The sequence below is a fragment of the Staurois parvus genome, unplaced genomic scaffold (genome assembly GCF_062004578.1).
Source record: "Staurois parvus isolate SC_StPar_1 unplaced genomic scaffold, SC_StPar_1.0 ptg000418l, whole genome shotgun sequence".
NCBI lineage: Eukaryota > Metazoa > Chordata > Amphibia > Anura > Ranidae > Staurois > Staurois parvus.
In genome coordinates, this window is record NW_028318214.1 from 1,881,004 (window position 1) to 1,903,343 (window position 22,340).

General features: G+C 44.5%; 1 protein-coding gene across 1 annotated transcript in view; it reads right to left on the bottom strand.

The window, feature by feature from the left end:
• Window positions 1–406: 406 nt before the first annotated feature.
• Window positions 407–22,340, bottom strand: part of LOC149454747 (serum paraoxonase/arylesterase 2-like) — a 50,338-nt gene continuing 28,404 nt past the window's right edge. The window contains exons 5-9 of the mRNA XM_089687141.1: window positions 19,947–20,079; window positions 13,128–13,328; window positions 9,741–9,822; window positions 7,298–7,426; window positions 407–912 (exon numbers count right to left, since the gene is read on the bottom strand). Coding sequence (XP_089543267.1) covers window positions 751–912; window positions 7,298–7,426; window positions 9,741–9,822; window positions 13,128–13,328; window positions 19,947–20,079 — 707 coding nt within the window. The 3' untranslated portion in view covers window positions 407–750. The remainder of the gene's footprint in view (window positions 913–7,297; window positions 7,427–9,740; window positions 9,823–13,127; window positions 13,329–19,946; window positions 20,080–22,340) is intronic.

The window sequence follows — 22,340 nt, forward strand, 5'->3', positions numbered from 1 at the left end:
AAAGTACAATAGGTTTACGAGTTTCGGCTAAAAAGCCTTAGTCATAGCCCATAATGTACATCAAAGATTCAATAGGTTGACGTGTTTTGGCTAAAAAGCCGTAGTCATAGCCCATAATGTACATCAAAGATTCAATAGGTTGACGTGTTTTGGCTAAAAAGCCGTAGTCATAGTCCATAATGTACATCAAAAATACAATAGGTTGACGTGTTTCAGCTAAAAAGCCTTAGTCATAACCCATAATGTACATTAGGGGTTATGACTAAGGCTTTGTAGGCGAAATGCATCAATCTATTGTATTTTTGATGTAATCTTTTGTGGTCACTTCAATAAAGAGGAAGATTTTAGCGCAGTGGCAGTCGCGCGGATCCTTTTTTTTCTACAAATGTACAGAGATCTGGCTTAGTCAGGGAGAGCAAAGAAATCTTTTTATTTTACCTTTTGAGGCTTGTGCATCACATAGGAACTGGATCTGATAATTCTTCAGACTGTCATATAGGAGCTTTTAGCTTTACTTTAGCACATTGGTGCAATGTTACAGCTGACCACTAGAGGCGGGATTTGCACAAGAAACTGCAATCCAATACACGACACACTCCATGCAGATTGTCCTTCCCTGAGTCTGTCTATGCAAATTTCCCCCAAAGACTTTTCACTTCCCAAAATAAATTTTGCAACACAAAGAAAACATTTTCCAAACATGTATTTTGTTATTTATGTCGGATAGTTTGTCCAGGTCCTGGCGGCTCCTCAATCCAGCTGACAGTAGAGAGCTTTGTGGAATACGGTCCCTATAATCAGCTTCTTCTTGTACACTGCGGCTACAGATGACCCCTGAATCACCGAACCGTTATTGACGTAAACCCGAGTCACTACTGGGCGATCTGAATGAATTTTCTGTATACGGATAACCTGCAAAATCAATATAGCTTCCATTATGTCTTCATTCTGATTCTCAGTCATAAATACAGCATAAATGCCTAGGACCTCATTTATGAAAGAGTCTAAAGAAGTAATTACATATAAACACAGTCACATTCTTCCTTTCAATGTTTTAGAATGCTTGAATGCTACAGGGCAAAACGCACTGTTGGAGACAGATTTATCCATGCTCTGAGAGATAGTTTGTATTGATGTCATGTTGTTATGTTAAGACCCTACTCAATATTTTGTAAAAGTTCTTCCAGGTGTTTAAACAAAAAGAAAAAAAAGCCCACCGAAGCTGCAATACTCACCTTCAATCTGGAGCTGTCCCTCGCAGTACCTCTTCTTTGCCATGAGTTGTTCTAGGTCAGTGATGGCGAACCTTTTTGAGCCAGAGTGCCCAAACTGCAACCCAAAACCAACTTATTTCTTTCAAAGTGCCAACACTGCAATGAAACCTGAATATCGAGCTTTTGGTTTAGAAAAAACAACTCGTACAGTAGTGCAAACTAATTAACAGTACAGGGATGACCAGAGACTGCGGACACAGTACAGGGATGACCAGAGACTGCGGACACAGTACAGGGATGACCAGAGACTGCGGACAGTACAGGGATGACCAGAGACTGCGGACACAGTACAGGGATGACCAGAGACTGCGGACAGTACAGGGATGACCAGAGACTGCGGACAGTACAGGGATGACCAGAGACTGCGGACACAGTACAGGGATGACCAGAGACTGCGGACACAGTACAGGGATGACCAGAGACTGCGGACACAGTACAGGGATGACCAGAGACTGCGGACAGTACAGGAGATGACCAGAGACTGCGGACACAGTACAGGAGATGACCAGAGACTGCGGACACAGTACAGGAGATGACCAGAGACTGCGGACACAGTACAGGAGATGACCAGAGACTGCGGACACAGTACAGGAGATGACCAGAGACTGCGAACAATACAGGAGATGACCAGAGACTGCGGACAGTACAGGGATGACCAGAGACTGCAGACAGTACAGGAGATGACCAGGGACTGCGGACACAGTACAGGGATGACCAGAGACTGCAGACACAGTACAGGGATGACCAGAGACTGCAGACACAGTACAGGGATGACCAGAGACTGCAGACACAGTACAGGGATGACCAGAGACTGCAGACACAGTACAGGGATGACCAGAGACTGCGGACAGTACAGGGATGACCAGAGACTGTGGATACAGTACAGGGATGACCAGAGACTGCGGACACAGTACAGGAGATGACCAGAGACTGCGGACAGTACAGGGATGACCAGAGACTGCGGACACAGTACAGGAGATGACCAGAGACTGCGGACACAGTACAGGGATGACCAGAGACTGCGGACACAGTACAGGGATGACCAGAGACTGCGGACAGTACAGGAGATGACCAGAGACTGCGGACAGTACAGGAGATGACCAGAGACTGCGGACACAGTACAGGAGATGACCAGAGACTGCGGACACAGTACAGGAGATGACCAGAGACTGCGAACAGTACAGGAGATGACCAGAGACTGCGGACAGTACAGGAGATGACCAGAGACTGCGGACAGTACAGGGATGACCAGAGACTGCGGACACAGTACAGGGATGACCAGAGACTGCGGACAGTACAGGGATGACCAAAGACTGCAGACACAGTACAGGAGATGACCAGAGACTGTGGACACAGTACAGGGATGACCAGTGACTGCGGACAGTACAGGGATGACCAGAGACTGCGGAAAGTACAGGAGATGACCAGAGACTGCGGACAGTACAGGGATGACCAGAGACTGCGGACATAGTACAGGGATGACCAGTGACTGCGGACAGTACAGGGATGACCAGAGACTGCGGACAGTACAGGGATGACCAGAGACTGCGGACACAGTACAGGGATGACCAGAGACTGCGGACAGTACAGGGATGACCAGAGACTGCGGACACAGTACAGGGATGACCAGAGACTGCGGACACAGTACAGGGATGACCAGAGACTGCGGACACAGTACAGGAGATGACCAGAGACTGCGGACACAGTACAGGGATGACCAGAGACTGCGGACACAGTACAGGAGTTGACCAGAGACTGCGGACAGCACAGGGATGACCAGAGACTGCGGACACAGTACAGGGATGACCAGAGACTGCGGACAGCACAGGGATGACCAGAGACTGCGGACAGCACAGGGATGACCAGAGACTGCGGACAGTACAGGGGATGACCAGAGACTGCGGACAGCACAGGGATGACCAGAGACTGCGGACAGCACAGGGATGACCAGAGACTGCGGACAGCACAGAGATGACTGCTGACCTTTGGGGAGGGAGGGGGAGCGGGTACCTGAATTTGACAGGTACCCGCTCTTACTTCCGCAGAGTTTTTTTTTTTATCTTACCTGTTCCTTTATCCAGCCGCGCTCTGTCTTCCCGGCTTCTGTAGTGTGGGCGCTCGTCGGACAGCCGGATGCCCAGTGCGCATGCGCGAGAAGCGCTGCGCTTTGTGATTGGTCCGGCGGCTTCTGAGATCTGTCATGTGTCCCAGGTACCGCCTTACCATTCACAAAGAGCACTGCTTCTTGTGCATGCGCACTTGGGACCCGGCTGTCACGCACACTACAGCCGGGAAGACAGCGCGCCGCTGGATTCTCCTGGCGTGCCCACAGATAAGGCTCGGCGTGCCGGCTGTGGCACGCGTGCCACGGGTTCACCATCACTGTTCTAGGTCTTCTGAGTTGGAAGACATCCAATGTCTTTAAACCCACAAAACTAATGACTCTAATGTATGTCATGGCCCCACCCCTGAGGAGGCCTCACCACAGTACCCTTCATTCATTCATATTGGTGCAGAAAGTGGCACTGAGGTCACCACATCTGTGACACACACAGGTTAACCTCCTCGGCGGTATGATTATTTCAGATTTTTGGTGCTGAAAGCAGTACCATTATTTTGCATGGAAATATGTAGTTTTTTATTGTAGGCTGTAATATTTAGGAATAACTCACTGAAATCTGTACGAACAAGAGTCTAGTAAACATCCCGGGTATGATAAAATTTGAAACACAAAATCATAAATTATAATTTAATAAATAATCATAAAAAACAATAATATAATAATAATACATTTAATTCAATAATATAATCAAACCAAAAACACTGAAATTTGAAATATAGCGCCAAGTTCGCACATCACTGAGCAAAGTCGCAAAATTGTTGTCAGTGTCTGATGAGGAATTTCCCCCACGAATCATTATCACTCAATTCTGCAAGTGGTTCTGATTTACTATCGCTGTTCTCTAGCTGGTCTAAAACCGCTTTTGACCTAAAGGGACGCTTTTTGGACGCCATGGACTTTTCTAAGTTTCCAGGCAGAAAGAACAGTAAAAATGCAGACAGGGGACAGGACAAAGCATTTGGGACAAAATGTATGTGAAATGGTTTGAAACAGGAATGTTATACTATGTAAAATTTGTTTTGAAAAAAATGACATTTTTAAAAAATGTTCAAATTTCCCGCCGGCGGCGGCGCCCGTACATCACAGGGACCGGAACACAGAAGCCGGATGCCGGCATCGGCCGGAGGAGATGGCCGGGGACGCTGCAGGGGACACATCGCGGGAGCGAAGGACAAGGTAAGCGCTGCAGGGACTCCCTATGCAGCGCCGCATGGTAAGCCCGAGTGTAGCTCGGGGTTACCGCTTTTGGTACAGAAACTTTACCCCGAGCTACACTCGGGAATACCGCCAGGGAGGTTAAACAGCAATTAAAGGTTAATTTCCCACATCTGTGGCTTTTTAACCCCTTGAAGCCGACTGTACGCAAATATTCGGCCTCTTGGTGGCTGGGTCTTGATAGCGAGTTGCCGCATATTTGCGTACCCTTTGAAAACACATATGTGCTGAGAGCGTGCGGCCTGGGCTTTCCCAGCACATATATCAGTGTCTCAAAGAAAGGTCCTGATCTCCCCTTGCGAATGGGACCTTTTCCAATCATGTGACCGCCGTAGCAGCGAATCACGGCGGTCACATGACCCTAAAACCCCGCCCCACCTCCCGACATCTGAAACCCCTTAAAAGGCTGGGAGGCGCCAGCGTGAAGAGGTTTAAAATTGCAATTAGTGTCTGTGTAAAAATAGTCAATGGGTTTGTAAGCTCTCATGTGGATGCACTGACTAGGCTAGATACTGAGCCATGGGGAGCAGAAAAGAACTATCAAAAAACTTGTGTAACAATGTAATGAAACTTTATATAGATAGAAAAGGATTTAAAAAGATGTCCAAAGCCTTGAATATGCCAGTTACTACTGTTCAATCACTTATTAAGAAGTGGAATATTCAGGGATCTCTTGATACTAAGCCAAGGCCAGATAGACCAAGAAAAGATTGCAGCCACAACTGCCAGAACTGTTCAGGATTCAATGAAAATTCGACAGGTAACCTCAAGAGAAATACAGGCTGCTCTGGAAAAAGACAGTGTGGTTGTTTTGAAGGAGCACAAAAATTAGCTGCATGGTCAAGTTGTCAAAAAAAAAACCTTTACTGCACTGATCGCCAATTGGCAGACCTTTTTCAGTCATGCCTCTTCAAGAGAAGCTGGACGCTTGGCCGACTTCTGTCGGCTCGGCTGCCATACACACTGGCCAAATGTCAGCCGGTTTCTATTGAACCAGCCGATACCGCCTGATATTTGGCATGTGTGTACAGGGAAAAGGTGTCCTAAGGTGTGAATATAAATCTTCTTGACACGGTAGGAAACAAAGAAGTGTCCTGGTACACTATGAAACACCATCAGCACTATAGGACATATCCAGCTGAATGTGACAAGCTACCACTAGATATGCCATGACCTGGATAAACGAGAAAAACACCGCTGTGCTAATGCTATTTACAGACTGCATCATATATGTCACTTCTTTGTTTTGCTCATCGTTTCACTTTAAGGGTTCATGTACACGGGGCATTGGGAAAACTCTTCTGAACGATGGAAACTGCTGGAAAACGTAGGATAAAAAACGCCAGTTTAGCTGCGTTTGCATACCGCGTTTATGTGCGTTTATGTGTGTTTGCGTTTAGAAGCTTTTTTAAAAGATAACCTCAGGAGACCTTCCCAAATGCCCAGAATGCACTGAAAAATGGTAAAAAATTAACTATTTCAGACATTTTGAGAGGAATAGAGAGAGCAGAAACAGAGAGAGCAGTATGTGTGGAGATGACCCGTCTTTTCTGGTTGTATTCACTATGGATCCCATCATGAGCATAATGCGGCACGTTTTACCATTTTTTCCTTCACGTGAAACCTGGAACTGACTGCGCTGGTGTACCGGGTCCATTTGAATACATGGAAAGTGCTTTGCATGCATTTCTGATGAAGAAAAAAGGCTCTGGACAGCATCTAGATATGAAACAGTCAAAAATTGCTTCTAAACGCAAATGCTTCTAAATGCGGTTAACCACGCTTACAAGCATTTGAAACACTGGTAAAATCTACTCCTGAACGCAAGTTTGGTGCGTTCAAAAAAATGAGTGTAAACTCAACTGTCTGTACTGTGTACATGGACACATAGGAAAACATTAGGGAGAGTTCAGGGGCTGCTGAAAAAAACACCGGACAGCTCCTGAATGTCAGTTTAGAAGCTGCAATGTACATGAGCCTCTTCTCCACACTATCCAAACCTTTAAAATGGCTGGAGTCAGGTTTTAAAGCACAACTATGGCTTAATTAAAAAAAAAAGTAACATCGCAACACCCTGCAGTAGTGAAAATAAAAAAAAACGGTAGCTCCTGCTGTACTAATTACCTTATCTCTGGTGCTGTCCCCACCGACTCACCACTCCTCTATGATCCAATACCATTCATCTTCTGGATTGAATGGTGTCCAACATCATAGAACCCACCCTGAGTCCATAGTGTCAAGGATCTGCCCCTTGAGGGCATGTCATCAATTCATCCTGGACTCAGAGGGGTTGCTACATGGAACAAGTGTGATCATTACATGGTACCCATAACTAAAGCATTCAGGACGCACCCAGCGCTGTTGACATTCGAAGACCCAGGACATCATGGGGTTTATTTACTAAAGCTGGAGAGTCCAAAATCAGACTCCCTTCTGCATAGAAACCAATCAGCTTCTAACCTCAGCTTGTTCAATGAAGCTTTGGCAATGAAACCTGGAAGCTGATTGGTTTCTATGCAGAAGGGAGTCTGATTTTGCACTCTCCAGCTTTAGTAAATAAACCCCCATGTGTCCAGATATTTTTTTTTTCAGAGAGTGCAGGGATGCTCCGAAGGGGAAGGAGAAGGAAATTTTGGAGTATAAAGAGAGAGTAAACCCTTTAATGTATTATCATGTATTCACTAACCTCTGATAAAGGGGGATCTTCATCTTTGTAAAATAATATTTTATGTAAATTTGGGTGTGCTCCTGTCCAGATATCCCCAGTAACTGGATCCACAAACAGGTTATCCGCGCAAGTATCTACATGAACAGCCTGGTGGGAAAAAAAAGAAAATATAACAGTGTATTTTATATTCATGAACATACAGGAGAATAACAAAGAGAAAGAGAGGAAAGGGAGAGAGAATGAGAAAAAGTGAGGGGAAAAAACAACCCAAATAGGACTCCAGCCCAACAGAGATGTCCATCTGAAATGTATTACTTGCATTACAGAAAAAGGCACTATCATAATAGGACCACCTACTAAAGTCTTAGGCTCCATTCACACTTGTGTGACTCCAAAGTCGTGCGATGTACATTGCGACTTTGATGCAACTTTGGATGGGTGCAATTTGGATGTGAGTTTGGACGTTGATTTTGGCATTGACAGTTGCACAACTGTCGCCTTGATAACATCAAAATGCAATTTTTATGTGATTTTGAGTTTACAGTACAGTCTATGGCACTCGAGTCACATGAAAGTCACATTAAAATAGTACAGGAACCTTTTTAAAGTCGCTGCAACTTTAAGTCACAGATTTGAACAATTTCCATTGAATTACATAGGGCTGCAACTTGTCGTGACTATGTGTCCAAAGTCACATGACAAGTCACACGAGTGTGAATGGAGCCTTACTGACCAACATGGACCAAGCTAAACTATGTGGCCTAACAAAATCTCCAATAAAGGTCAAAACAAACAATTCCAAAGAAAAAAACATCAGGTAATGGAGAAATGAAATAAACTCCCAGCAACTATTTACCAATCAATACAAAGAGACCATAAACTGGTCATATACCTGAAGACTGTACAAGATCAGAAAGACAGGCCTTGATCCTGCACAGTGCTCAGAGCCTGGAAATGGGATCAGGGTGACAAAGACAGACCTACAAACTCAAGAAAAGTAGACACTGCCAGTTGGGTGACAAGGGGGTGTTGGAGAGTGAGGCCCAATTCCTGTTACAGTGCCTCAAGTACTCATCAGTGAGGGACACTCACTTTCAGAGACCTTCCACTCTCATCCCGGACTTGACTTCTCTAGAAGAGAAGAGGAACCAACAGGAAAAACAAAGTACTGTTCAAGTTTTAGGCTTGAGTGTCAAAATACTGTAAATGAAGAATACTTTCAGAAATAGAAGTGTTGATAGTTTATTTTATCAATTAACAAAATGGAAAGTAAATGAACAGAAGAGAAGTCCAAATGAAATCAATATTTGGGGTGACCACACTTTGCCTTCAAAACAGCATCAATTCTTCTAGGTAGACCTGCACACAATTTTTGAAGGAACTCATTAGGTACATTGTTACAAACATCTTGGAGAACTAAGCACAGATCTTCTGTGGATGTAGGCTGCCTCAAATCCTTCTGTCTCTTTATTTCAGAGAGACTCCATGATGTTGAGATCAGGGCTCTTTGGAGGCCAAACCATCACTTCCAGGACTCCTTGTTCTTCTTTACACTGAAAATAGTTCTTAATGACACTGGCTCAGGGGCGGACTGACCATTTGGAAACTCGGGCACTGCTCGAGGGCCCAGGGTCTGTAGGGGGCCCCATGAGATGCCCCTGGTACTTTTTTCATAGGCTTTTTTGAGTTTGGGCAAGGACACAGGGGCCTCATGATCCCCTATTGCCCGGGGGCCCCATTAGTTGTCAGTCCACCCCTGATCTATACTCAGACAAAACAGTTAACAAAGTGCACAGACTATTTGCCAGTAAATCAACCTCAAAGCTGTATGTTTGGGGTTGTTGTCCTGCTGCAGAATACATTTGGGGCCAATCACATGCCTCCCTGATGGTATGGCATGATGGATAAGTATCTGCCTGTATTTCTCAGAATTGAAGACACCATTGATCCTGACCACATCTCCAACTCGATTTGCAAAAATGCAGCCCCAAACTTGCAAGGTTATTGTACCACTTGTTATTATTATCGTACCACTCTCCAGCCCTTCACCAACAAACTGTCTACTGCCAAATATTTCAAATTTTGACTCATCAGTCCAGAACACCTGGTGCCATTTTTCTGCACACCAGCTCAAAAACATAGGATACGATATAAATCCCCTACATGGCCTCACAGCTTAGCCCCCTTTATAATATGATAACATTCCTGCACTCCTTCTTTTCTCATCATTTACCCTTAAAAATTACCAAGGACTTCCCCCCCCCCCCCCCCCAATCCAACCCATAGCAACTCCTCAGTTTCTTCGGTAATGACAAAGTGTATTGGTCCAGCTAGTAAAGATTTTCTGAAATGGAATTTGAGAGGGACAGAGAGAGAAAGAAAGAGAGGCACAGAAGGAAGATCAATGCTAACACAACAAGAATGACTGCTGACAACAATGAACAGTATAAAACGTGATTACCTTTACAGGGGTTAGGGTCCAGTTGGCATGTTTCTCGTAGACATTGATTGTGTGAGCCGTAAGGTCAACAGCATAGATAAATCTTAAAAGATAAGCAAATATATTGTGTAAATTAACAAAAATGATTAAATATATTTAATTAAAACCCTACTCTAGGCTATTTTTTTAAAAGCCTCCCCCAGCAGTAGGTAAAATAAGGAAGCAGCTTTAGCTTCTATACTCACCTCCTCTCCGGGACTGTCCCCAACAGTTGTTGTCCTGGAGGTGGGGAAGGGGGAGTTGATTAACCTCTGCACGCTGGCCGAACGCAAATGTGTGGCCTCCCGGCATCTGGGCCTAGACGCTGAGCGGGCCACACATTTGTGTTCTATTGAAAAAGAACATACAGTATGTGCTGAGAGCACATGCCCTGCGCGCTCCCAGCACACATGTCCAGTACTCACGGAAAGGTCCCGATCTCCTCTTTCTATCGGGACCTTTCCCGATCATGTGACCGCTGTGACGGCGTGTCACGGCGGTCATATGACCCTTAAACTTAATTTGTAATTTTTCATTAACCCAGAGTTTAGCTTTAGAAGGACATTGTGCCTTTTGCAGAACTTAACTGTATCTGAGCACCAGAAACTGAAAATGCTATTTCATTTATTTTTAATATTAAAACACAAACTTACACATCCACCTGTAGCACTACCCCCAGTGGTGTATTTAGGTTTTGTGCTGCCCTAGGCAACACAAAATTCGCCCCCCCCCCCCCGAGAGAGCCTGACATTGGCCAACAACAAACCCTGCCCCCCCACCTGAGAGAGCCTTCCACTACCATTGCCCCCATACACAGGCCACTACCCTCCCAGCAAGAGAGAGAAAGACACTCACATTCACAGCTCTGGACATCCCCCGGGTCAAGCAGCCCGCAGCCTCTCTCAGATCCCACCTGGTCCACAAGCTGCCCCCCTGAAAAATGCCGCCCTAGGCAAATGCCTTGTTTGCCTTGTGGTAAATATGCCCCTGACTACCCCCTTAGGAGTTGCTGAAGATTTGGTCCCCCTATAGTCCTGCACAGCCAGGCAACAAGCATTTTTCACAGACTTGCATTCCCGGAGACAGTAAACAGTCCTTGAGCTTGGTTTTTAAGTTTTATTAGGGGTGTTGAACTGGGATGGGGTTGAGGGGTGTATGGGATGCCCAAGGAACAGTAAACTGAGAACAAGTTCCTGGCAACTATGTACTCATCTTTGCACAGCTTCTGGGAGAGCTCTCCAGCCTCTCCTGGTGTACCACCCCAGACCCCAAATAAATCCTCTTCTTTACCCAGCTGTCTGGAGGAATCTCTGGGCAAGGGGATCCAGTGCCTGCCACTTTAAGCTACACAGTTCCAGGTAAGGAGCTAGTCAGGTTTCCCACCAGAATGTTCTTTCCCCTTAGATGGCCCAGAGGGTGTAGGATTACTCACTCAATCCTTGCCATGACCTGGTTTAGGCTGCCTTCAGGCCTTCTGCTGGGCTGGCTCTTTTCCTGGCTCCACAGGTAGTCCTCCCTCTGGGGACTGGTGAGGCTAAGTGATTCTCCTGTCCAGGTCCCAGCTTGACGGTAGGCTCCTTTTCACTGGGCCTCCTCCCAGGCTGCTGCATCTCAGCCTTCCTCACATCTTCCACCTGAACTCTCCTGCTGCTGAGCAGTCTCAGTCACATAAAGGCTGCCCTGGCCCTATGCCAAGCCTCCTGCTTAGGGATTGGCCAGGGTTCTCTAAGTATGTAGGCAAGTTCCTCCTCACCCCCGCCCACTGCTTCTAGAATCTGCTCCAAGATTCTAGAGCAGGAGGGGGTATCAGGGAAATGACCTGCAAAACCTCTCAGCCCTGAGCCAAATTTGACCCTGCTGACATTTCCCCAGGCTGCTTCTCAGCCTCTCTATCTAAAAATTAGCAACTAGCTCCCCCTGAATATCTAGAGGCACATCTGTGTCTCCATGTTTTATTTTTTTGAGAAATCACTTAGAAAATAATGCCCCTAGCATGTGTACCATGGCCATCTTGAGGAAGGGTAGGTGATTCACGTAGCATTTACGTCCTGGAATCCATCTGCCCCTAGCTCAGGCATGCAGGTAGACGTTGTGCTTAGCTGAGAAAGCCCCTCCTTCCCTCCCCCAGATGATCCCCTGGGATATATGACATCATCTTAGCCTAGACCAGAAACCAACTGAATTAATGTTTAAAAAGGTTTAAAACAAGTAAATGTAATATACCTACTAATGCAAGTAGCATAGAGACTAAACATAGTTCATGTTGACTGAGTTGAGTTCCACTTTAAAGTCTTCAGATTGAATCTATTGCTGTACAATTGTGCGGCCCCAACACAGATCCGTGAGCTTAGAGAATGACAAGTTTGAAATCCAAGTGATAGTCAGTTTAGCTAGATAGGAAAACTGAACTGTTATATCCCATTTACTGATGTAATAATGTCAATACTGTGATTCGACATTTGGCCTTCAAGTGTTGCCCTGTTTGGTACTAACTATATTTCTTACAGTGATCACATTTTGTCAGCACTTCCAGCAGCTGATTTAATTATTTACTGAGCATGCAACTTCTTCATCTTTTAATCCTTGCCTATGTTCCTGCTCAAACCCATGACTGTTGCCTGTTTCAGAATGGCTCCTTTCTCTTGTAGTGTCTAATGGAGCCACCCTTGCATGCAAGGACTAGAGCTGTCTCTCCTGACACTGTGTGCATCAGTAGAAACACACAGCCCCATAGCCTAGAATGGCAAGTCACTTCCCTGGTCCTCCCCACCGCTTCTCCCCTCTCCATGCTAACAGACTGGCTTTAGACACACTACCAGGGGCGGACTGGCCATTTGGAAACTCGGGCACTACCTGAGGGCCCGGGGTTAGTAGGTGGCCCCATGAGATGCCCCTGGTACCTTTTTCATAGGCTTTTTTGAGTTTGGGCAAGGACACAGGGGCCTTATGATCCCCTATTGCCCGGGGCCCCATGAGTTGTCATTCCACCCCTGCATATTACACACTGTTATCTCTTTTCTATGAAGACCAAAAGTTCAGGGAAGCAGCACTGACAGAGCAGGAAGTTGTAAACTGCAAGAGCCGTGGTAAGATTAACAAATAGTTTACTGGGCAATGTTTATATTATTGAGCTTAATGTGTTCATCTAAAAAATTCTGAGGGTTTAAGGGTTTAAGTGTACCTAAAGGCACATTTCCGATAAAGGGAGGGTTATAATCCCTGTCAGGTTTTTTGCCATTTGTGTCCCATTTTCCTTCACTTCCTGTCCCATAGCCAAACAAGAAGTGAGAGGAAATCCCTCCAAAGTGAAGGAATCCTGATGTGTCACCAGAACTAGTGTCCCCATTGGAAGATTAAGAGATTACGTACTTTTTATCATTTGATATGGCAATTCCATTACCACTGTAGAGTCCCAGCGCCACTTCTCGGACATCCCTGGGACTGTAATACACCACATTTGTCCATTTTAATCCAAGGAAACCCTCTACAAATTTCATAGGTACACTCTCAAAATAATAATCATTAGTGGCGTAAAAGCTCTCCGGTCCAACAGCGACAATGTCATTCACACTGTTAAAAAAAAAAAAAGATTATCAACTTTTTTCACATAAATGGATAAAAGACTTTTCTTAAGGAAATACTGAAGCTAAAGGTCTAGAGCAGCTATTTTTTTTACATTTTTACCCTAGAGGAACCCTTAAAATAATTTTCAGGCCTTGGGGAACCCTTGCTAAAGGCAATTCATTGAGTGATGACATAGATAAATTCACCTGCACTTTCGGTAAAAAAAAATATATATTATTAACTTTTTTCACATAAAATGGATAAAAGTCTTTTCTTAAAGGAAATACTGAAGGTAAAGGTCTAGAGTAGCTATTTTTTACCTTTTACCCTAGATCAGTGGTCGGCAAGCCGCGGCTCGCGAGCCACATGCGGCTCTTTACACACTTTAATGCGGCTCTTCTGTGTGCCGGGCGCCCGCTCCCCTCCCTCCTCTCGGGCGGCCGCCCCAAAAGTCAGGACTCTGCAGCTAGCCCAGCAATGGGCAAACTACGGCCCGCGGGCCGTATACGGCCCAGCGGACCTTTTAATCCGGCCCGCGGAGCGTGGCAAACATTGGTTGTCAGGATGTAGGCGGGGCAGCGTGACGAACTCCTCTCCTCTCACAGTCCGCCCTGAAGACCGGAACGGCGCGGGAACACGGCGAGAGGAACGCGAGGAGCAAAGGTAAGTGAATTGACACAATATGGGGAATGAATTTCTATATGGGGGATGAATTACTATATAGGGGATGAATTACTATGGGGGATGAATTACTATATGGGGGATGAATTACTATGGGGGATGAATTACTATATGGGGGATGAATTACTATATGGGGGATGAATTACTATGGGGGATTAATTACTATATGGGGGATGAATTACTATGGGGGATGAATTACTATATGGGGGATGAATTAGTATATGGGGGATGAATTACTATGGGGGATGAATTACTATATGGGGGATGAATTACTATATGGGGGATTAATTACTATGGGGCATGAATTACTATGGGGGATGAATTACTATATGGGGGATGAATTACTATGGGGGATGAATTACTATGGGGGATGAATTACTATGGGGTATGAATTACTATATGGGGGATTAATTACTATGGGGGATGAATTACTATATGGGGGATGAATTACTATGGGGGATGAATTACTATATGGGGGATGAATTACTATGGGGGATGAATTACTATATGGGGGATGTATTTTCAGTTTTAAAAATGTGGCTCTCAAAATAAATTTCAATCGTGGTTTTGGCGAGATTTGGCTCAGTTGAAAAAAAAGGTTGCCCACCACTGCCCTAGATGAACCCTTAAAATAATTTTCAGGCCTTGTGGAACCCTTGCTGAATGCAATTCATTGAGTGATGACATAGATAAATTCACCTGCACTTGCGGTAAAAAAAAAAAAATATTATTATTAACTTTTTTCACATAAAAAGGATAAAAGTCTTTTCTTAAAGGAAATACTGAAGGTAAAGGTCTAGAGTAGCTATTTTTTACCTTTTACCCTAGATGAACCCTTAAAATAATTTTCAGGCCTCGTGGAACCCTTGCTAAAGGCAATTCATTGAATAACAATATAGATAAATTCACCTGCACTTAGGTAAAAAACAAAACAAAAACATATCTATAATAATAATAAAAAATAAATAATAATACAAAATATATATATATATATATATATATATATATAAATAATATCTCAAAAGCAGCTAGCACAGTTTGTAGGCAACAAATATCAAGATTGTAATAAAATAAAAATGCAGCGCTTTCTTCCAAACATGAAATATATATGAAAAAGTCCTTCACATAAAAAATGTTCAGTAAAGCCATACATTAGAAGGCGGCTCAGGTATGTAAAAAAATACACAGGATAGTGCCAAGAAAGGAAAGAGGTCCTCCACGTTCACCATAGCACATAGAGCCTCTTAGCCCAAGCTATAGACCACTTAGGATATAAGCGGTCAGACAGCGTTCAAATGATCAATAGGCATCACCAGCCTCCAGCCAAATCCTATGACGACTGTGGCTTGCAGATATTCTTCACTCACAGAGGATCACTCCAAATCAAATTTCAAACTGCCATACCATACAAACCAAAAGGAGAAACAAAGCCACCTCATAGTGTATTAGTAAAAGTACTTTAACATTTATTACAAAGTCCATACACTCACATTATTCATAGTATAAAAGGCGTGTCATCAGTATTGGAAAAGTTTCAAACCAACAAGATGGCCACTATCGTTGTGCGTGATGACGTCACGCAGTAGAGCTACTTAGTACGCGATCCACTCTTCCAGGTTGGGTGCACGCACACGTGAGTGCCGCCCCTGCTGTGCTGTGATCCGGCACAGTACAAGCTGATCAGCGGGTCCCAGCCAATGATTGATGGCTAGGACCTGCTAATCGGCTCAGCCAATGATTGATGGCTAGGACCTGCTAATCGGCTCAGCCAATCACAGAACTATGCCCAGTGTTGATAAACAATAATGGGACTGTGCACTGAGAAGCAATCTGTGCTGTGAAAAAAAATGATAATTTAGTAAAAGAAGCACATAGTTCTTATAATAAACATTGTTAGGCACACAGTTAACCCCTTGATCACCCCTATATGTTAATCCCTTCCTAGCCAGTGTCATTATTACAGTGAATAGTATCAGCACTAATCACTGTATTAGTATCACTAATGATGTCAGTGTACCCCCCAGCTAGTACCAGCTAGTATCAGATTGTCTGGCACACTATCACAGTCCCACTATAAGTCACTGATCGCCATTACTAGTATTAAATAAATAAATAAAAATTCCAGTATATATACTATAGTTTGTAGACACTAGAACTTTCACACAAACCGAATAATATACACTTACTGGGTTTTTATTTTTACTAAAGACATGTAGCAGTATACATTTTGGCCTTCATTTATGACGAAAGTAGATTTTTTAAAATTTTCATTGGATATATTTTATAACAGAAAGTAAAAAATATATTTTTTTCAAAATTGTTGGTCTTTTTTCATTTATAAATAAAAAATAAAAACCCCAGTGGTGATCAAATACCACCAAAAGAAAACTCTATTTGTGTGAAAAAAATGATATAAATTTAATTTTGGTACACACGTTGCAAGACACACAATTGTCAGTTAAAGTAGAGCAGTGCTGAACAGCAAAAAATGGCCCGGTCGTGAAGGGGGTATAATCTTCTGGAGGGTAAGTAGTTAATGGATTGTCCATCCCTGACATTAGATATACAGGCGTACCTCGGTTTACAAATTTAATGCGGGACTTTTCGTATTGCGAAAAATTCGTAAACCGAAACATGGTTTCCCATAGGAATGCATTGTAAACCAATTAATCCGTTCCGGAGGTCAAAAAAAAAGTAAAAAAAAAAAAGTATTTTATCTGTTCAAAACTTTATAAAGTGCACTTTAAAGGCATAAATACTGTACAGGGACATGACTAAAAATTAATTTGTAAATGCATTGAAAACCAATTCATCCGTTCCGGAGGTCAGAAAAAAGTAAAAAAAAAAGTATTTTATCTGTTCAAAACTCTTTATTAAGTGCACTTCAAAGGCATAAATACTGTACAGGGACATAATTAAAAAAAAAAATTGTAAATGCATTGAAAACCAATTAATCCATTTGTATTAGTAAACCAAGGCATTATTTTCAATGAATTTTCATTCGTAAACCGAAAATTCCGTTAACCGAGGCATTCGTAAACCGAGGTACGCCTGTAGTAAGTCCGGGTCCTAAGGATGGCACATACAGTGCAAATAACAGAAGAAACAATTACTCAAGAGGGTCTCTTTTGTTTTTTTTATATAGTTGTAACACACTGCAGTGTTAATGATTGCAGATTGTTAAATGGTCACAAGATGGCAGTGGTCTGCAGTTCAGTTGGCACAGGACCTCCTATGGCAATGCTAAGAATGCTGGGACCTGTATGCTGAAAGCAAGATTTCTTCATACAGTTTAGCTGGAATAGAACTACAGACCCCAAGTAAGTGAACAAAGGGGTGGGAGCATGTAAAAAAAAAAGCCCGGGAAACCTGGGGAGGAGTGGAGAAGACTGAGAGAGAGGCAGGACATGTGTGAGAGTGGAGTGCCGATCCAGTAGACCATAGACTGGATCGGATTGAACCGGAAGTCGGAGATGGGGATTTCCAGATCTCTGATCATACTGAGAGGCTGGATAGTCGATCCTGCATGGAAGTAGATTGGGTCATCACTATTGGCACCACTATCTCCATGAGAAGACAGCGAGAATTGGGGCTCCCTCAGCAGCAAGGCCATTGTTTTGCACATCTGCATTGCAGGACCAAGTGAGAGGATTCCTAACCCATACCACACCACCACGTTACAAGTTCAGTTGTAGTTGTTGGCAGTTACTTAAAGGGTTACTAAACCCACAGCAGTAAAATCAGTCTGTAGTTGCTGTAAAGCATGCTTTTTATACTCACTGTGGACCCTAATTAGTTAATCCTACACACTGTATAAAAAGGCTGTTTGATCCTGTCTTCTCTGATCCTCCCATTCTTCTACTGTTCCTGAACCATCTGCTGATAGTACAGAGCTCAAGGAGTCACTCTGCACATGCTCAGTTTAGTGTGTATTGTTAGTTTTTGGGGGGGAGGGTGCATGTGATCAGCACAGGACCAATCAGCACTGTCCCGAGAGAGGGTCAGGGGTCATGCAGCCTCATAGGACAATCAGAGCAGAATGAAAACTCACTACAAGAACAACCACTGCTCAGCTGGACACTGATAGAAGTCACTGCTATATACTGCTGATGAGAAAAGTTATTTAGCAGTTTATATTTAGTAAAATAATTGCATTTCCATGTTCTGTGTACTGTGGGAGAGCGGATACTGTATAGTGAATGCAGAGTCCAGGGAGACCAGATATAGTGAATGTAGGGTCCGGGGAGACCGGATATAGTGAATGCAGGGTCTGGGGAGACCAGATATAGTGAATGTAGGGTCCGGGGTGATCAGATATAGAGAATGCAGGGTCTGGGGAGACCAGATATAGTGAATGCAGGGTCCGGGGAGACCAGATATAGTGAATGTAGGGTCCGGGGAGACCAGATATAGTGAATGCAGGGTCCGGGGAGACCAGATATAGTAAATGCAGGGTCCGATGAGACCAGATATAGTGAATGCGGGGTCTGGGGAGACCAGATATAGTGAATGCAGGGTCCGGGGAGACCAGATATAGTGAATGCAGGGTCCGGGGAGACCAGATATATTGAATGTAGGGTCCCGGGAGACCAAATATAGTGAATGCAGGGTCTGGGGAGGCCAGATATAGTGAAGGCAGGGTCCTGGGAGACCGGATATAGTGAATGCAGAGTCCAGGGAGACCAAATATAGTGAATGCAGGGTCCGGGGAGACCAGATATAGTGAATGCAGGGTCCTGGGAGACCAGATATAGTGAATGCAGAGTCCGGGGAGACCAAATATAGTGAATGCAGGGTCCGGGGAGACCGGATATAGTGAATGCAGAGTCCGGGGAGACCAAATATAGTGAATGCAGGGTCTGGGGAGGCCAGATATAGTGAATGCAGGGTCCTGGGAGACCGGATATAGTGAATGCAGAGTCCAGGGAGACCAAATATAGTGAATGCAGGGTCCTGGGATTAGTAACACTTTAAGTCCAGGATTCTTACAACACAGGCTGCCACATAGAGACACAAACTCTGTAGCCCAATCATTGCTGCGGCCTATCTACACACGTAGCCCATTGAAGTACTGCACACAGTATATCAACCTTTCAGTTTCTGCTTTCCTGATTGGCAGGAACTGTAGTAAGTAAAAGTATAGTATCTCAGGTCATTTCTGTTCTAAAAAGCAACAAGTTCCACAAGACAAGTCTTGCACTTAAAGGGACATACTTCTACATTCTGCTCCCACCCCTCCTCAGTTTGAATAGCGATCATACCCTTTTGATGTGTTTAAAGTAAATTCCCAGCTTGTTGCCTTTATTAAAGGGGAACTTTGCTTGCTGTCTCATCTTCTCTAGGGAAGTGTCATTTCTCACAAAAAAGGGACTACACCTCCACTGAGCATCAACGTAAAGAGCTCCATCAAGCCGGCAGAAGAGTTTCTCCCGCATTGTGTGATAAGTTCTATACATGGGACCTTTCGCTTACCGAAACCCTCAGAGAGTTAAATATTGGTTCTGATTACTGGGAGCCTACAAGCAAGCTAGTCTAACAGCCTTCTCCCTCCTTTACCACTCATTTGGGGAACATTCTCTCAGTAGGAGAGCTCTGATTAATGTCTGAGTCCTGCAGGACAACTGGGACTATTTCAAGTGGCACCATGCCGTACTCTGTTGTTTATTTCTCCTGTGTGGTTCAATTTTACGCACATCAATCACTGATTTTTCTTGCGCATATTTCTGCTAATCTGACTTTAATACAGACTGATTTGCTGTTCATCAGACGCTGTGTAATTATTGTGTGTTCTAGCTTGGGGATACCTGCCCAAGGTTTTACAGTGGTGTCAGCAGGGATTGTGCTCCAGCCAGGGCTCAGAAGTGAACGGGGAACCCAAAATACTCAGCGGCTCCTGTGAGGGTAGCTCTGAATGTTGTTGTCATTTCGGACCATTGTCAGTACCTCTGCAATAATGGATGTTTAATTGTCTTCAGATGTAGGAGAAATTTCTGCTTCTCGTCAAATTTAAATATTTCAATACAGCTATTATAGTCAGGAATTGGATGATTCACAACAAAAAGGTAGACCGTGCCATCTAAAAGAAAGAAAAACAGAGGTCAGATAAGTTTTATGTAGCATCCTCTAGTGTGTTACTAGGGTAGTGTAGGTAAATTTATAGTGTATGACTCACGGTAACTGTGTGAGTTTGTAATTAGGTCAAGTTACTACAGGACAGGCAGGATGGCTTAACAGGTTGGGACTCTATTGCCTCCACCTGGTTCTGGAGGACCATGGAAACTTCTAGAAGCCAGTGGATGGAAGGGGTGGAGACCTAATCTGCACGTTTATGGGAGTCTAACTAATCGTAGGTTTGGAGGCCCTGGTAAAGTGGTGAGACCAACCCATAAATATGGGAGAGTCAGGCTGGCACGGGAGTTGGGTGGAATATGGAGCGCTGAGGAGACTGTCGGTGGCCTGGGAGGGGTCCCCTAGGTACAGGGGGGCTAGCCTCCAGGCTGGGCTTAGGCTGGCCCAGGATGATCCATTCAGCAGTGCAGTATGAACAGGACCAAGGCCTGGGAGCAGTGGGAGAAAGGAGGACAGCATGAGTTTGTCAGCTAAGCCTGGGATTCACAAGGGGAGAGACTGCCACGTGTAGCAAGCTTTCAAAGGACAGTGTTGTGCTTAATCCTTTAACCCTGTCCCGGGAGATCATCAGAGCAGCCAGGATGGCTAGTAGTATCTGCAGACGGTGGAACTGGGAGCAGTTATACAGGGGAGAGGAGACATCTCTGCACAGGAGACTTCCTGTCCCATAGCCACATCAGGAAGTGAGATGAAATCCTTCCACATTAAGGGAAATCCCTGGTGGTCACCAGAACTAGTGTCCCCATTGGAAGATTTTCCTGTTCTGGAAACCAATCAAATTTTTTGATTTTCTTTTACTTCCACTGTCTTGAGAAAAATAGTAGCTATCATTGTTGACTTCTGAATATGTTGACTCTCTGGCAAATAAATAGATCAGGAGTTGACTTCAGCAGGTGCATGTAGCTCAATAGGTACTGAATGACATGCTGACTGTCATTTAGCAATGACAGTCAGCATGTTTTTCTCATGAAAAGTTTCTTTTGTTTGTATACGTGTCCGTCACTGCAAATGGTACAAAATAGTCTAAAGACTAGAACAGACAGCCAGCTTACGGTCCTTTAGACTTTAGAGGGGCCTAATTGTGGCCAGTGGGAGCAGAAAATGTACAGTGCCAGTTGGAGTAAACAATGCTTTAGGCTTGGTTGTCAGAGACATAGTGCCCCATCATTGGTGTCAGTAGGAGGAATAGTGCCCCATCATTGGTGTCAGTGGGAGGAATAGTGCCCCATCCTTGGTATCAGTGGGAGGAATAGTGCCCCATCATTGGTATCAGTGGGAGGAATAGTGTCCCATCATTGGTATCAGTGGGAGGAATAACGCCCCATCATTGGTATCAGTGGGAGGAATAGTGCCCCATCATTGGTATCAGTGGGATGAATAGTGCCCCATCATTGGTATCAGTGGGAGGAATAGCATCTCATCATTGGTATCAGTGGGAGGAATAGTGTCCCATCATTGGTATCAGTGGGAGGAATAGCATCCCATCATTGGTATCAGTGGGAGGAATAGTGCCCCATCATTGGTATCAGTGGGAGGAATAGCATCCCATTATTAGTATCAGTGGGAGGAATAGTGCCCCATCATTGGCATTGGTGGGAGGAATAGTGTCCCATCATTGGTATCAGTGAGAGGAATAGTGCCCCATCATTGGTATCAGTGGGAGGAATAGTGCCCCATCATTGGTATCGGTGGGAGGAACAGTGCCCCATCATTGGTATCAGTGGGAGGAATAGTGCCCCATCATTGGTATCAGTGGGAGGAATAGTGCCCCATCATTGGTATCAGTGGGAGGAATAGCATCCCATCATTGGTATTGGTGGGAGGATTAGTGCCCCATCATTGGTATTGGTGGGAGGAATAGTGCCCCATCATTGGTATCAGTGGGAGGAATAGCATCCCATCATTGGTATCAGTGGGAGGAATAGCATCCCATCATTGGTGTTGGTGGGAGGAATAACGCCCCATCATTGGTATCAGTGGGAGGAATAGTGCCCCATCATTGGTATCAGTGGGATGAATAGTGCCCCATCATTGGTATCAGTGGGCGGAATAGCATCTCATCATTGGTATCATTGGGAAGAATAGTGCCCCATCATTGGTATCAGTGGGAGGAATAGTGTCCCATCATTGGTATCAGTGGGAGGAATAGCATCCCATCATTGGTATCAGTGGGAGGAATAGTGCCCCATCATTGGTATCAGTGGGAGG